The sequence below is a fragment of the Bufo gargarizans genome, chromosome 8 (genome assembly GCF_014858855.1).
Source record: "Bufo gargarizans isolate SCDJY-AF-19 chromosome 8, ASM1485885v1, whole genome shotgun sequence".
Taxonomy (NCBI): Eukaryota; Metazoa; Chordata; class Amphibia; order Anura; family Bufonidae; genus Bufo; species Bufo gargarizans.
This window is the reverse complement of record NC_058087.1, coordinates 120,473,586-120,490,145: the sequence shown is the minus strand read 5'-3', so window position 1 is coordinate 120,490,145 and position 16,560 is coordinate 120,473,586. Positions and strand designations below refer to the sequence as shown.

Sequence of the window (16,560 nt, the reverse complement as noted above, 5' to 3'; positions counted from 1 at the left end):
CACGCATGGTTGCTAGGAGACGATCGGGATGGAGACCCGATCATTATTATTATTTATGGTTATAAAGGGAAAATAATAGCATTCTGAATACAGAATGCATTGTAAAATAGCACTGGAGGGGTTACAAAAATTTTTAAAATAATTTAACTCACCTTAGTCCACTTGATCGCGAAGCCGGCATCTCCTTCTGTCTTCATCTTAGCTGTGTGGAGGAACAAGACCTGTGGTGACGTCACCATGGTGATGAATCATGTGATGACCGGAGTGACGTCACCACAGGTCCTGTTCCTCCACACAGCTAAGATGAAGACAGAAGGAGATGCCGGGTTCGCGATCAACTGGACTAAGGGGAGTTAAAAAAAAAAAATCACCCCTCCAGCGCTATTTTACTATGCATTCTGTATTCAGAATGCTATTATTTTCCCTTATAACCATGTTATAAGAGAAAATAATACAATCTACAGAACACCGATCCCAAGCCCGAACTTCTGTGAAGAAGTTCGGGTTTGGGTACCAAACATGCGTGATTTTTCTCACGCGCGTGCAAAACGCATTACAATGTTTTGCACTCGTGCGGAAAAATCACGCGTGTTCCCGCAACGCACCCGCACATTTTCCCGCAACGCCCTCGTGAAAGGGGCCTCAGTGTAACAGGACTGCTCCCTCACACACTCATGGTGAAACAGTGTTATACGCTGTGGGGATTTGCTCTGGTAGACAGTGTTTTATTCACACATAAGGAAAGTGACAACAAAAAGTCAGTTTCAATGAAAAAATAATCACTTTGAGTCTGGTGTTTATTCACACTAGGCAGCAACACACAAGTCCTTGGGTGAAACAAGTCCACATGCTTTCATCCAAACAAGATAGTAGGCCTTAATGCCCACTGTCAGATGGAGGATAATCCACACCCAGCTGAGACTGCTGGCTAGGTTTTACAGGGAGTGCAGAATTATTAGGCAAATGAGTATTTTGACCACATCATCCTCTTTATGCATGTTGTCTTACTCCAAGCTGTATAGGCTCGAAAGCCTACTACCAATTAAGCATATTAGGTGATGTGCATCTCTGTAATGAGAAGGGGTGTGGTCTAATGACATCAACACCCTATATCAGGTGTGCATAATTATTAGGCAACTTCCTTTCCTTTGGCAAAATGGGTCAAAAGAAGGACTTGACAGGCTCAGAAAAGTCAAAAATAGTGAGATATCTTGCAGCGGGATGCAGCACTCTTAAAATTGCAAAGCTTCTGAAGCGTGATCATCAAACAATCAAGCGTTTCATTCAAAATAGTCAACAGGGTCGCAAGAAGCTTGTGGAAAAACCAAGGCGCAAAATAACTGCCCATGAACTGAGAAAAGTCAAGCGTGCAGCTGCCAAGATGCCACTTGCCACCAGTTTGGCCATATTTCAGAGCTGCAACATCACTGGAGTGCCCAAAAGCAAAAGGTGTGCAATACTCAGAGACATGGCCAAGGTAAGAAAGGCTGAAAGATGACCACCACTGAACAAGACACCCAAGCTGAAACGTCAAGACTGGGCCAAGAAATATCTCAAGACTGATTTTTCTAAGGTTTTATGGACTGATGAAATGAGAGTGAGTCTTGATGGGCCAGATGGATGGGCCTGTGGCTGGATTGGTAAAGGGCAGAGAGCTCCAGTCCAACTCAGACACCATCAAGGTGGAGGTGGAGTACTGGTTTGGGCTGGTATCATCAAAGATGAGCTTGTGGGGCCTTTTCGGGTTGAGGATGGAGTCAAGCTCAACTCCCAGTCCTACTGCCAGTTTCTGGAAGACACCTTCTTCAAGCAGTGGTACAGGAAGAAGTCTGCATCCTTCAAGAAAAACATGATTTTCATGCAGGACAATGCTCCATCACACGCGTCCAAGTACTCCACAGCGTGGCTTTCGAGAAAGGGTATAAAAGAAGAAAATCTAATGACATGGCCTCCTTGTTCACCTGATCTGAACCCCATTGAGAACCTGTGGTCCATCATCAAATGTGAGATTTACAAGGAGGGAAAACAGTACACCTCTCTGAACAGTGTCTGGGAGGCTGTGGTTGCTGCTGCACGCAATGTTGATGGTGAACAGATCAAAACACTGACAGAATCCATGGATGGCAGGCTTTTGAGTGTCCTTGCAAAGAAAGGTGGCTATATTGGTCACTGATTTGTTTTTGTTTTGTTTTTGAATGTCAGAAATGTATATTTGTGAATGTTGAGATGTTATATTGGTTTCACTGGTAAAAATAAATAATTGAAATGGGTATATATTTGCTTTTTGTTAAGTTGCCTAATAATTATGCACAGTAATAGTCACCTGCACACACAGATATCCCCCTAAAATAGCTAAAACTAAAAACAAACTAAAAACTACTTCCAAAAATATTCAGCTTTGATATTAATGAGTTTTTGGGGTTCATTGAGAACATGGTTGTTGTTCAATAATAAAATTAATCCTCAAAAATACAACTTGCCTAATAATTCTGCACTCCCTGTATATCCCTAACCAAAACCTGGCCTGGAATGTGGAGAACAGCCACCCACCCTGCACTTTGGCTGCTCCCAGTAACAGCCGGCCCGGATCGGCTTTACAGCCACACTAAATAACCAATAGTGTCACACTGACGGTGACACTTAAAATTACCGGCTCTTACCTCACCGAGGCCAGAAACCTCGGTGACACATATCTTCCATCAATCACGGACCCTTGCACCTTCCTACATGCCTCCCACCTTTGTTCAAGCCTGAGGGGGTGAACACCCGCCAGACAGTGTACCCGGGACAGGGCATCTGCATTTACCTGTAACCTGCCTGCCCTATGTTTCATGGAAAACCTAAAGTTCTGTAGAGACAAAAACCACCTGGTGTCCCAAGCATTCCTCTCTTTGGCTTGTCTTATCCACTTGAGAGGGGAGTGGTCAGTCACCAGACGGAACTTTCTCCCCAACAGATAATAGCGGAGCGACTCGAGTGCCCACTTGATGGCCAGGCAATCTCTCTCCACTATACTGTACCTATCTCGGCTGTGGTAAGTTTGTGGCTCAGGAAAACAACGGGATGTTCCTCCCATTGATGTCCTGAGAGAGTACAGCTCCGAGGCCTACTTCAGAGGCATCTGTCTGTACCACAAACTCCCTCTTGAAGTCGGGCGTAACCAACACCAGGGACCCACACAGGGCCGACTTCGAAGCGGAGAAAGCCTTTTCCACCTGCTCATTCCACTGGACCGTCACTGACTTGCGTCCCTTCAAAAGGCCTGGCAAATGGTGCAGCGACTGTAGCAAAGTGAGGGATAAACCTCATATAGTATCCCACCATTCCCAGGAATGACTTTACTTGCCGAGTAGTGACCGGTCGTGGCCAATTCCGAATTGCCTCAATTTTGTTTACCTGAGGTTTAATAATTCCGCGCCCAATTACATACCCCAAGTACTTGGTTTCTTCTAACCCTATCACGCACATTTTTGGGTTAGGGGTTAAGCCAGCCTTCCTGAGGGAGTCCACTACAGCCTGTACTTTAGGTAGGTGACTTTCCCAGTCGGTGCTGTGGATAACGATATCGTCCAGGTACGCCAAAGCGTACCGATGATGTGGTTGTAGGCACAAGAAATGACAGGCGGCACTCACCACTGCAGTTAAAATGCTTATTTATTCATCCAACACACATGGACACAAAGTAAGGGCTGGGGCGGACACCAGATCACAGAGTGCCGAAGTAGCGACGGCAATTTCGTGCTGCTGCGCTTCTTCCGGCTACTGACAGAGGGACAGTGTATCTGCGCCTCTTTTATGCGTCATCTGCAGAGACTGCGTGTGACGCCCATCAATTAGAAACATAGGTAATTGCATTCACGAGTTAACTGTTTGCTCCCTTTATGTGGAGCATGGACTGTCATTATAGGAAAACACTAAGATCATTTCTTTCATTGAGTCCCAGTGCTCCAGTGGCCTTGGTGCGAATTATCCACCTGGCTTCTTTTTGGAGTAGGATGTCTATCACCTCCTTGCACTGTGGGGGGGTCGGGGGGTACTGTCTCTAAACCCGCAAACTTCAAACAGTTAACATTGCCTTCATGTGCACACAGTACATGGTCGATGAGGCGGGGCATCCTTTAGCAGTTTTTACTGGATTCAGATGTTCCCTAAATCTCTCAGAGGCCTTATAGTTTTTCCAATATAAAACGCACCACATCGACATGTGACCGCGTATACAACATAACTCGATTTACAGGTGATAAACTGGGGTACCTTATGATCAATGCCTCCAATGGTAAAAATTCTGGAGGTTGTAGCTAGAGAAGGAACAATCGCCACAATTGCAGTTACCTATGGGTCTTTTGCTGGTTAACCAATTCATTGCCTTGTCTTCAGCTAAACGGCTGCTGACCAATACATCCTTTAATGTGTGGCACCTTTTAAAAGCCACTAGCGGTTTATTGCTTGCTATATCCTGTAAGCTGGGCTCATTCCTGAGAATATCCCAATTGTTGCAAATGATTTGGTTGACCAGTTCAGAGACGGGACTAAATTTAAATGTGAACACAAACCTATCTTTCTGCTTGGTGCGTGTACCACCCATGTGTTTTCTAGACAATAAATCCTGTTGCCTGAAATCCTGTGCTTTGTGCATTGCTTCCTCTAGATCTCTTTCGAGGTAGCCTCTCCTGATTAACCTATCTTTTAATTCACGACCCTGTCTCATAAAGCACTCATCGGTGCTGTTAATTAGTCTGAATTGTCCGTACGGTATGGATTTCTTCACGCTACGTGGATGAAAACTCCCATGGTGCAGAATGGAATTTGTAGCTGTGAGTTTGCGAAAATCCTCAGTAATGATATTATTGTCCTTAATATTGACGCAAACATCTAAAAACTCCAGGGTTCCCCCCCCCCCCCCCGTAGTTTAGAGTGAACCTCATATTCATGTCATTCGCATCATTGAGGAAAGACACAAATTGCTCGCACTGCTCCCAATTTCCAGACCACACCATGAAGACATCATACACGTAGCGTAAAAACAACTTAATATGAATAAAGTGGGGGTTAATTGTAGAAAAAACAAAACTTGTCCTCAAAGAGATTCAGATATATATTGGCGAATGTACTTGAGACCGGGGTCCCTATCGCTGTACCAAATAATTGTTTGTACCACTGCTGGCCAAATTTAAACGTATTATTAGTAAGTACAACCCCTGTACTTATTTCCCTGTCAACCATTCCCTTATGTTCCTGTCACATCTCAGTACCTAGCAGAACTCAAGACGCTACCAAATTACAATGGTAGATTCCCACCTCCATAAGGTTGCCTACCCCTGCTAACATGAACCTGCATACAAAACAAACAGTGGAAAAGTTTTAATCAAGGCTATTTGCAAAGTTGCTTCATTTTTGGTTGCATATGGTAGGCTCAAAATAATTAGGTATGTTTAAGAATTGTAACAGCGGCTGCTGTGCCCCTCTGTTCCCCTGCTTGCAGCAGCGGTCCCAGGTGCCGTGTTCAGCAGTGATCTGCTGCCAGTGTTTCCTTTCAGTCCTGGCCACAGCATGCTTCCTGCTTGTTTCCTGCAACATTTCCTTAAGGGCCAGCACACGTCACTTCCCGTGTTTTATGGGTTGGATCAGGTGACCTCGCCAACCAAGCCTAGCCCTCCTGCACATATATAAGTGGCTCAGCCCCCTTGCCAGATGCTTCAGTGTCGAGGTCCTTGTGTCCTGCTAAGGTTCCTGACTCGTACTTGTGTTCCTGGACTCTGCTACCTATTTGATCCCTGCCTGCTTGCCTTGGCTCTCCTGCTGCCGACCCGGATTGCCTGACCTGTACCTGTGCCGCCTTGCCCTGACTTATTGCCTGTCTCACTTTGCCTCATCCTTTGTTCCTGCACTGTGGCTGCTGGTAACGACTCAGCCTGCTGACAACACCTGTACCTTTCTCAGGTACCTCCTGGTCTGCCTGGACCAGCTGCCTATCCTCCTCAAGAGGTAGCGACCTGGTGTTCCCCTCAGGAAAATCTATTCCCACTTCTGGGTTACTGTGAAGATCGAGGGGTTCACTTAGACCAGGGGTAGGCAACCTCCGGCTCCCAGCTGTTGTGAAACTACAACTCCCAGTATGCATACTTGCTCTGCTCTTCTAAGAACTCTAATAGAAATGAATGGAGCAAGCTGGGAATTGTAGTTTCACAACAGCTGGGAGCCGGAGGTTGCCTACCCTGACTTAGACAATGCCCTTAGAGGAGGTAGGACACGTGGCACAGTGTATATGGGTGTTAATATTTTACAAATGTAGAAATACTGTAAGTTTTCCAGATGCATATCATATGTGTACATGGGCATTTGCTATATACTGTACAGTGCAAAATAAAATACAGTATATCAGTATGATTTTATATGCATGCATGCATGCACATAAGTCTAATTAAAAAAGCAAAGCTGCAGTTACAGTTATAAAATAACAAAAGAAGGCATATTTCTCCCCTGCAGCTTTCTGTATTGTACTGTAATCCTTCCCACGCGTATTAGTTTTCCTGGTTTTGGTGGTGACATCACATAGGCAATCACCCACCGGCCTCAGCACTCACGTGCCATATACTGCTGAGCCCAGTGATTGGATGCACAGTGACCTGGTTTGCACAAGACATCACCACTGCAGTCAGAAAGCTCCTCTCAAAGCGTCTCAGGCAGCAACGCGGTTACCAGCAAGCTTTCCGTTATCACTGACTGTAGCCAGGAACAATTGAATTATTTTGTAAACCTCAACTCGCTGCAGTTTTTCTATGTGGATTCCGCACTGAAAATCTGCAACAACACTACAGTACAATGATTGCTCCACCGCAGATTTGAGGGCATGCTGCAGGTTTTTAAATCCACCACATGCCTATTATGTCACAGATTTGCTGCACAAGTAACACATTGATTCTTCTGATTATTTTTGTGTCTGGACATACTGTACCCTTAACCACTTTGACTTCTTTTCCAAATTATAGATGTTTACAATACCTGTAGCATCTATCTGTTAATGGAGTTATAACCAGTCTAGGTGTATTGCCAAGATACTCATATCCATATTGTAATCCAGCATTGATCATTTTTGTTTGCAAATGTCCTTCCTGCATAAGAAAATATTAGAAATGAAAAACAATTTTCACAGAATATCCTCGCTATGGTATTGTTACTTACTTAGATCTTCAACAATATTCCATTTATTGCTAAAGAACACTGTATAATATGTTGGTGAGTTATGGTGGAATTGCAGCAAACTTGGACACAACCTTAAAGGGGTTATCTATCCCATGAAGAATATTTTTTAAATAAAATTCAGCCTATGATTAGTTTTATGTCTTTACACTTAATATAAAAATGTTTATGGCTTCGAAGTTTCCCAACACTACATTAGAATAGTACAACCTGTTGCTTCTGTTGAACAGCCTTTCTGTGTCCACATCAGTAAATGTGCCATGGTGGACACATGCTCAGTTTTGCTTCTCTCTTTGCTTCTTTGAGTATACAGAGAGATTGTTGTGCTTCTGAAGCCGAGGCTGACCAAGCAAGGAGGCTGTGTTTTCACATTGTGTTAATGATAATGCTGCAGGTTCTGCCATTATTTCCAATAATTGCTGCAAACCCACAACATTATTGCAGAACATTGCAGCAAAAAAATGTGACATTAACGCAATGTGTGAACACAGCCGCCTCGTTTGGTCACCATCTCCTCTAGGAAGCAGAGAAAACACTGCAGCTTCAGAAGCTCACCATGCCAGGGATTCCTCTGCCCACAAAAAGGAGCAGAGAGAGAGAGCGAGAGAGGGGCAAGACGGAGCATGTGTGTCCACATTTTGTGGCACATTTTTAAAGGCTTTCAAAATAAACAGTATGTGGCACTAACATTTTTTAGGAATAGTGTAAATGAAATAAAATTCACAATTATAGGCTGGATTTAACTAAAGACAATCTTCTTCATGTGACAACCCCTTTAATGTTATGCTATGAGGTAAAATATATTTTAAAGTCTCAAAAATGCTGACTAATACATAGTAAATGCCTTTATTTCCTATTGTTAACAACATTTTACTGCAATCAGCCTTGTTTTATAGAATACATTGGCAGCACCAAAAATATATAATGTGTCTTTGTTCTTTTTGTGCTTAGTTTAAAGGTTTAAGATGTTAACAACTGTTTTCCTATTACTAAAAAATAATATAAAAAGGAAAACTAAACTTTATGGCTCAACTGCATTACGGATCTATTTTGTATGGAGTGGAGGCATAGTATCAGGGGTGTTGGTAGCTACAGGGGGTGCATGGGTACCAGTTGCTAACGGGCCCAGGAGCCTGAGGGGGCCAAAAGACCCTTGTGCCACATAAGAAGAGACCAGCATAATAGAAAGTGCATGCTGGTAAAGTTACACGTATAGCTGGAGGGAAGGGGTTAGGTCAAGAATTTGGCATGGAGGGGGGCTGCCATTTCAATTTTTTTGGCCTCAGGCAGCATGAAGGCAGTGTGCTTCCCTGCCCCTAGCCACAAAGCACTGAGGGAAGGGGGGCCCAAGCTGAACTTTTGTACCAGGGCCCATGGCCTTTGGCTGCGCCCCTGCATAGTATGGCTGTTGTAGAGGTGTAATGAGGCCTCTACTATTCTACTATAGATCTGTATTCATGCCTTAGTTTCAAATGGAATCTGAAAAAAATGCTGGCCTGTTCCATCTATACAGAGGTATGTACAGAGGTATTCTGTAGGGGAGGATATGTCTGCTTCTATAGCACCAAAAGAAGCCTGTTCAGTTTTTTTTTTAACTACTTAAAAAACATGTTTTTCTGAAAAATGAGGAAAAATTGCATTGAAATCACTCTACATGAAATCATGCGGAAAGTAAAGTAAAATATTTATAAGAATAAATGGCAAGTTATTATTCTGTAAGACATAATAATGTATAAATCAATAACTTGTATTTTGTATTACTCAAAAACAAAGTAAAACCTGCCTATTAGTGCTCTGGTAGTTATATGCAGGCATAATGAGCGGCTGTACACCCCATCAGCTAGCTGCAGCCAGTGACAATACTATAATGCTTTGATCACATTCCTACATATAGACAATATACTGGTGGTTAGTATGGACATAATCAAAGACTAGATTTTCCAAAACACATCTATATTTAGATTTTTATATCATAAATGGAAGCTCCAGTTTGCAGCAATTATTTTCTCACAGCTCAGAATCCTATATTCAGTATGCATAGTTTGCATTGATAAATGTACAGAGTTCAGACAAAGAGCTTGCTCTATATGGATTTTCACCAAATCCACTGAAATCTATGGAATCAGAAAAAAATGTATACAGCAAGCCCCTATAAATCTGTCAGCAGATTTGTACCTATGAAACTGGCTGACCTGATGCATGTGCGCTTGGCAGCTGAAGGCATCTGTGTTGGTCCCATGTTCATATGTGCCCGCATTGCTGAGAAAAATGATGTTTTAATATATACAAAGTGTCTCTAGGAGCAACAGGGCATTGTCATTACTCCTAGAGGCTCAGCTCTCTCTACCACTGCCGTGCGCTCTCCACTTTGACAGGGCCAGTTATGATGATGTTTTCACTGACTGGCTCTGTCATCCAAAGAGGAGAGGGTGCTGCAGAGCCTCTAGGTGTAAAGGCAACGCCCCCATTGCTCCTAGAGGCTCATTTTTGTTGATACCATTTTGGAGTGTGTGTGACTGTTTGATCACATTTTATGACATTGTTGCAAATTGTCCGTTTTGACTCTTTGCTCCGTTACGCCAGTTGCCATATTGGAAAAATGTTTTTATATTTTAATAGTACGGGCGTGGTGATACCCATGATGTTTATATTCTTTGTTATTTAGGAATTTATTTTTTATTATACGGAAAGGGGGGTGATTTAAACTTTTATATTTTTTACATTTTTAACATATTTAACTTTTTTAAATAAGTTTGAAGCTCGTACATACTGAAGCGTATAAAAATGAATTAAAAAATTTTGAACAATCATGGATTTTTAAAATGCATTTATTATTGATTATTGCTCATTTCTCATGTTGGCATGCCACCTGGAGGCCAAAATAAGAATTGCAGCATGAATGCCCTCAGCCTCTTCTGCGAGGCTGAGCGCATTCAAATCAATTACTGGCATCCTCACTGGCCACAGAGGATGCCGGTCACAATCCTTGATCACGGCATCTAAAAGGCTTTAATTACTGCGATCAGCATTCTTACACGGTAATTAGCTGCAGGTCTCTGCGGTTTGAAACAGCAGAGACCTGCCGGCCATGACACCCCCTGCACGTGCAAGTGGGCGCCATGTTTGCCTATAGCTGGTAGTGAAAGGGTTAATGATAATGTTGCAGGATCTGCCATTATTTCCAATAATTGCTGTAAATATTTCAGCAAAAAAATGCAATGTGTGACCACAGCTGCCTCGTTTGGCAATCATCTACAGATGTAATCGAAACCATATACTAAGTTAAAGGAGTTGTCTGTCCACTTAAAAAATGTTCAGAATTGTGTAAAATAATAAAACGTAATAAAGCGTTAAAAGTAATGCTTCCCTTTTGCTCCCGTTTTGACATTTCTCATGTCCCTGTGAACACGAACATGTAACAGTGCAGCTAATCACAGGCCACAGTTGTGAACCACAGATTGGTGCAGTGGTTCACACGTCTATATCGAGAGGAACCAGGAAGAATTGGCCTGACTTAAATTTTAATTGGCCAGATCACCTCTTTAAGTTAGTGCATGGTTTAGTTCACAACTGAATACCAGAGCTGCTTTTCATATAAGAATTAGTTTATGTTCCATGTGGTTAATTTGCTACTATAAATAAGTTTTCCAATTACAGTGCAAATGGCTTTTCGAAATTGCCACAAATCCACCTTAATTTAGCCTGTTTCTGTGCAAACAAAAACACCCATCTTCACTTATAAAATTGTTGAGATATGAAAAAGGGGAAGCAATTATTTTAAATGAAGTCTATCTCCACATTTGTGCATTAATGACTGAATATTGGACTGTGTAAATAACAGTAAATGTGCTTTCTACACATTTTTCATAATCTTTCTTCATCTATATTTAAAAACTGCTTTCAAATTAAGAGGCGATCTCAGATGAGCTTTGCAGTCAAGCAAAATGACTTTACAAATAAATATCAAACCATATTTACACATAATAAAGAATTGTGACCAGGGAAACAAAGTGCCATTTGAAAGCAATTTAGCTTAATTATTTTTTAATTACTTTCCTCTTTAATCTAAGTAAAACGGTATTTTCAGTTCTTAAAATAATCATGCAAGTGATCAAGCTCTAGTTATTTTTTTTAGTACTTTTTTTTACGACTGTAAAAGGATCATTACACACTGCAAGCATCATTTTTTTATTTTAAATATGAAACAATGCAAATGAAAATCTTCATCACTTACCTCCCAGTAGTATCGCAGTTGGCTTAACCATTCAAAATTATTTTCATCACTAACTTGTTTTTTAACAAGAGCTGCAAGAACATCCCTTGCGTGGACATCTAGGACCACAAGAGCCCCAAGAGTCACCCGGTTCTGCTTTGATAATGTTCCACGCACAAGGGCAACAATATCATCGATTTGCTTATTGTTTTGTGCCAGGTAATCTTCAAGAGCCTAAAAACATTAAAACATGACGCCCAATTGTTAATGGAACGTCATTACAATACTTATACTGTGTGAAAAATAACTGTTATAGACAATAAGAATTGGACTGATAAATTACATTTCATGTATCACTTTATCATCAATAATCTGTATATCTAAAATGTGTTCTACTCAAACTTTTTCCTAAATTTACCTATGCACATGTCATGGTCGACAAGTTCACATGCAACACAATGTCAACTGGTTTAAGAAAGTCCAATGAACACAGCTGGGGTAAGTTTATGTGCAACAAATTGTGACTTTTTGCCATTTGTTGCAATGCTTGACACCATTTAAGAAAGTGGGTGGTGGATGGGCCATAGTTTAAATAATGAAAAACTGTTTTCTGATGCAAGTTATACCAGAAAATGAGCGCGCTGATGATTCTAAATTTGAACTCGGAATTTGCCTGACACATCCAGATTTTAACCCAGTAAGGACCGTGAGATTTTCCATTTTTGCGTTTTCGTTTTTCACTCCCCGCCTTTCCATAGTTCTAACTTTTTTTTATTTTTCTATTCACATAGCCTTATGAGGCCTTATTTTTTGTGGGACAAGTTGTACTTTCTAATGGCACCTTTTACGATTGCATACCATGTAATAGGAAGTGGGAAAAAAATTCCAAATGGGGTAGAATTGGGAAAAAACGATAAAGGCTATTTTTATTTTTTTTACACTGTAAAATTTACCTGTTATCTTCATTCTCCAGGTTAGTAAGGTTACACGATACCACACTTATATAATTTTTCTTGCGTTTAAATACCGAAAAAAATTAACCCTTTGAGGGAATTTTTTTTATTTTTTTTGTAACCATATTCTGAACCCTATAACTTTTTTTGTAGTTATGTGTATGGGGCTCATTTTGTGCGGGACGATCTGTTCTTTTCAGTGTTACCAATTTAAAGTGTGTGCGACTTTTTGATCACTTTGTATAAAAAATTATTGGGTAGTTGAAGTGAGAAAAAATGGCAAATTGACTGTTTTAATTTTTTTTTTCCCGTTACGCCATTAGCCGTATGCCATTAATTTTGTTGCAATTTTATATTATGGGCATTTTTACACGCGATGGGTGATGCCCATGATGTTTCTTTTTTTTATTAAGTATTTTTATTTTAATGAAAGGGGACTGATTTGAACTTTTTTTTATTTTTTTTTATATGTGCAAATATCTATTTTTTACTTTTTTTGAGTCAATAATTATCATTAGATTGCCTATTGTGTTCATTTATGTCTATATAGACACCATTGAACACTTCATTTGCACTGTACCAATACAATGCTGCCACCTAGTGGCCTGTATTAGTATAGTCATCTAATAGGCATCGAAGCCTGCTTGAGGCTTCAGCCTATTAGATCAATGTAACAGGTTCCCCGATCTCAGCCGGGGAACACTGTTACCGGAGCGGAAGTGCACGACTTCTGCTTCCGGACTGCGCAGATGCCATGGTCACATTTGACCATAGCATCTAAAAGGGAAAATGTATGATCGCATGCATGTGCCGCTGTTTTCTATTTAAAATAGCAGAAACCCGGTGGCTATGTCGCCCACTGCACGTGCAAGCGGGTGCCATGTTTAAGGTCCTTAAAGGGTTAAGTACATGCAAAGCCTATTAAATTATAATATGAATGCATTATATTGGAGATATTCTAATGGACATGTCCAGACCTGTTCGGACGCACTCAGGCTGATGTCGGCAGTAAGTTTATAAGGCAAGCTGGACATATTTTGATAAAGTGATCTGTTATAGTGCTATCAGTTTTGAAACTTAAGATAGATAAACGCAAATGTGTTAACGACAATTTCTGCTTCATATGTGGCAAATACACTACTTATGATCAGCGCAAGAATCTGACAAAGCGAGTACGTCTTGTTGCAGCTTGGGATGCATTTGTGCTAGTAGTGCAGAACTTCCTTGGGAACAGACGAGCTGCAAACTATGCTGAATTAGTAGACAACATGCTTACAGCATATGAACAACTTGGCTGCAGAATGTCATTGAAAGTGCATTTCTTACATTCCTATCTTGACTTTTTCCCACCCAATTTGGAAAACGTAAGTGACGAACATGGAGAGCGGTTCTATAAAGATATTTCTACAATGGAGAACAGGTATCAAGGCCGCTGGAATCCCAACATGATGGGGGACTACTGCTGGTTTTTGAAACGGGAAAATATGACTGTTCACAAACGCAAAAGCAGATGCCTGAAGCACTTTTAACAGTACTGGGCCTTGCTCAAGTAAGACTTTTAAACTGAAAAACAATATTTTTGTAAATTTTCTTATTATTCCATTCCATTTTCATACACGGTTTACTATGCAAACTTTGATGTAGATCAGGTAATTGTTGTAGTAAAACTCGTTCTGTTCAAAATGATTCAATGCTTTCCCAGTGGTTAATTCATTTAGGCATACCTATGCATAGCAAAATTTCGTGACGTGTTACAACAATTCTGACTTCGGATTTGTAATCCGCACACTTGAGTTCACATGTGGTGATACCTAATATGTATATTTTTTTATGTATTCCTCTTTAGCACAATAATACAGTGCTCCAGACAAAAAAAAAAATACCTAGTAACCATTGGCTCCTGAACTGAAAAATTTAGGAGCCAAATCAAATTTTTTATCGCCAAATCGAAACCGAATGAAAATGTTGGTATCGTGACAACGCTACACCGATCAGATCGGCGTAGGGTTGTTTTGATACCAAAATTTTGATTTGCTTTCAACACCAAAAAAAGCTGTGTGCATTTCGCATTTTATAAAACATTCGGCCCATAATAGAACAGTCCTATCCTATTTTTGGGGTGACAAGGTGACAAAAAAATGGCAAATGCTCACCGCATAGGAGATATTTTTTTATAATTTAATAGTTTGGACAGCGCTATTTAATATATTTATTTATTGTTTATATATTTTATCATATAATATTTTAAAATATTTTAGGGTACTTTCACACTAGCGTTTTTCATTTCCGGCACTGAGGTCCGTCCTAGGGGCTCTATACCAGAAAATAACTGATCAGGCATATCCCCATGCATTCTGAATGGAGAGCAATCCGTTCAGGATGCATCAGGATGTCTTCAGTTCAGTCATTTTGACTGATCAGGCAAAAGATAAAACCGCAGCATGCTACAGTTTTATATCCGGCGAAAAAAACTGAAGATTTGCCTGAACGCCGAATCCTGAATTCTTCCCCATAGGAATGTATTAGTGCCAGATCCGGCATTCAAAATCCTGGAATGCACCCGCACTAAATCCAGACCCATTCACTTCTATGGGGCTGTGCACATGAGCGGTGATTTTCACGCATCACTTGTGCGTTACATGAAAATCGCAGCATGCTCTATGTTGTGCGTTTTTCACGCAACGCAGGCCCCATAGAAGTTAATGGGGCTGCGTGAAAATCGCAAGCATACGCAAGCAAGTGCGGATGCGGTGCGATTTTCACACATGGTTGCTAGGATGAAAGTCTATTCACTGTATTATTTTCCCTTATAACATGGTTATAAGGGAAAATAATAGCATTCTTTAATACAGAATGCTAAGTAGAAGGTCAATATAATAAACATTATATACACCCCAGTATAATAAACATTGGTGGCGCAGTGCGCCCCCCCAAAACCCCGGTATAATAAACATTGGTGGCGCGGTGTGCCCCCCCTCAATATAATAAACATTGGTGGCCCAGTGCGCACCCCCAACACCCCAATATAATAAACATTGGTGGTGCAGTGCGCCCCCCCCAATATAATAAACATTGGTGGTGCAGTGCGCCCCCCCCCAATATAATAAACATTGGTGGCGCAGTGCGCCCCCCCAATATAGTAAACATTGGTGGCGCAGTACGCCCCCCAATATAATAAACATTGGTGGCGCAGTGCGCCCCCCAACACCCCAGTATAATAAACATTGGTGGCGCAGTGTGCCCCCCCTCAGTATAATAAACATTGGTGGCGCAGTGCGCCGCCCCCCTCAATATAATAAACATTGGTGGCGCAGTGGGTAGTGCCAATGAAGGTTAAAAAATAAAATAAAAATTTACTCACCTCCTCCAACTGATCGTCTCCTGTTCTTTCTTCAGGACCTGTCAAAGGACCTGTGGTGACATCACTGTGCTCATCACATGATCCAATGATCCATCACTATGGTAATGGTCCATGTGATGAGTTCAGGGACATCACCACAGGTCCTGAAGAAAGAACAGGAGACCGGCAGCTACGCAATCAATTGGAGGAGGCAAGTTAATTATTATTTTTTTTAACCCTCATTGGCACTTCCCACTGTGCCACCAATGTTTCTTATACTGGGGGGGGGGCTCACTGTGCCACCAACGTTTCTTATACTGGGGGGGCGCACTGTGCCACCAACGTTTCTTATACTGGGGGGGCACACTGTGCCCCCGTTTCTTATACTGGGGGGCGCACTGTGCCACCAACGTTTCTTATACTGGGGGGGCGCACTGTGCCACCAACGTTTCTTATACTGGGGGGGCACACTGCGCAACCAATGTTTATTATACTGGGGGGGGGCACACTGCGCCACCAATGAAGATAACTGACCTGTTAATACAAATACAGGAGGCGGGTGCCGGAATCAAATAGCCGGCACCCGACCTCTATGACAGGGAGCTGCGATCAGCGGCAGTTAACCCCTCAGGTACCGCACCTGAAGGGTTAACTCAACTGCCGCTGATCGCAGCTCCCTGTCAGAGGTCGGGTGCCGGCTATTTGATTCCTGCACCCGCCTCCTGTATTTGTATTGACAGGTCAGTTATCTTCATTGGTGGCGCAGTGGCCACAGCCCCTCCTCTCCTCCTCCCGTCTCTCTTCTTATTGGCAGAGGCAGTGGCAGCAGCACAGGGGGAAGGGAGAGAGTCCTT

General features: G+C 41.8%; 1 protein-coding gene across 2 annotated transcripts in view; it reads right to left on the bottom strand.

The window, feature by feature from the left end:
- Window positions 1-16,560, bottom strand: part of DNAH7 (dynein axonemal heavy chain 7) — a 518,555-nt gene that overhangs the window by 356,216 nt on the left and 145,779 nt on the right. For both annotated transcript variants that reach the window (XM_044302717.1, XM_044302716.1), the window contains 2 exons: window positions 11,435-11,647; window positions 7,003-7,112 (listed from right to left, as the gene is read on the bottom strand). In XM_044302717.1, the coding sequence (XP_044158652.1) occupies window positions 7,003-7,112; window positions 11,435-11,647 (323 nt within the window). The remainder of the gene's footprint in view (window positions 1-7,002; window positions 7,113-11,434; window positions 11,648-16,560) is intronic.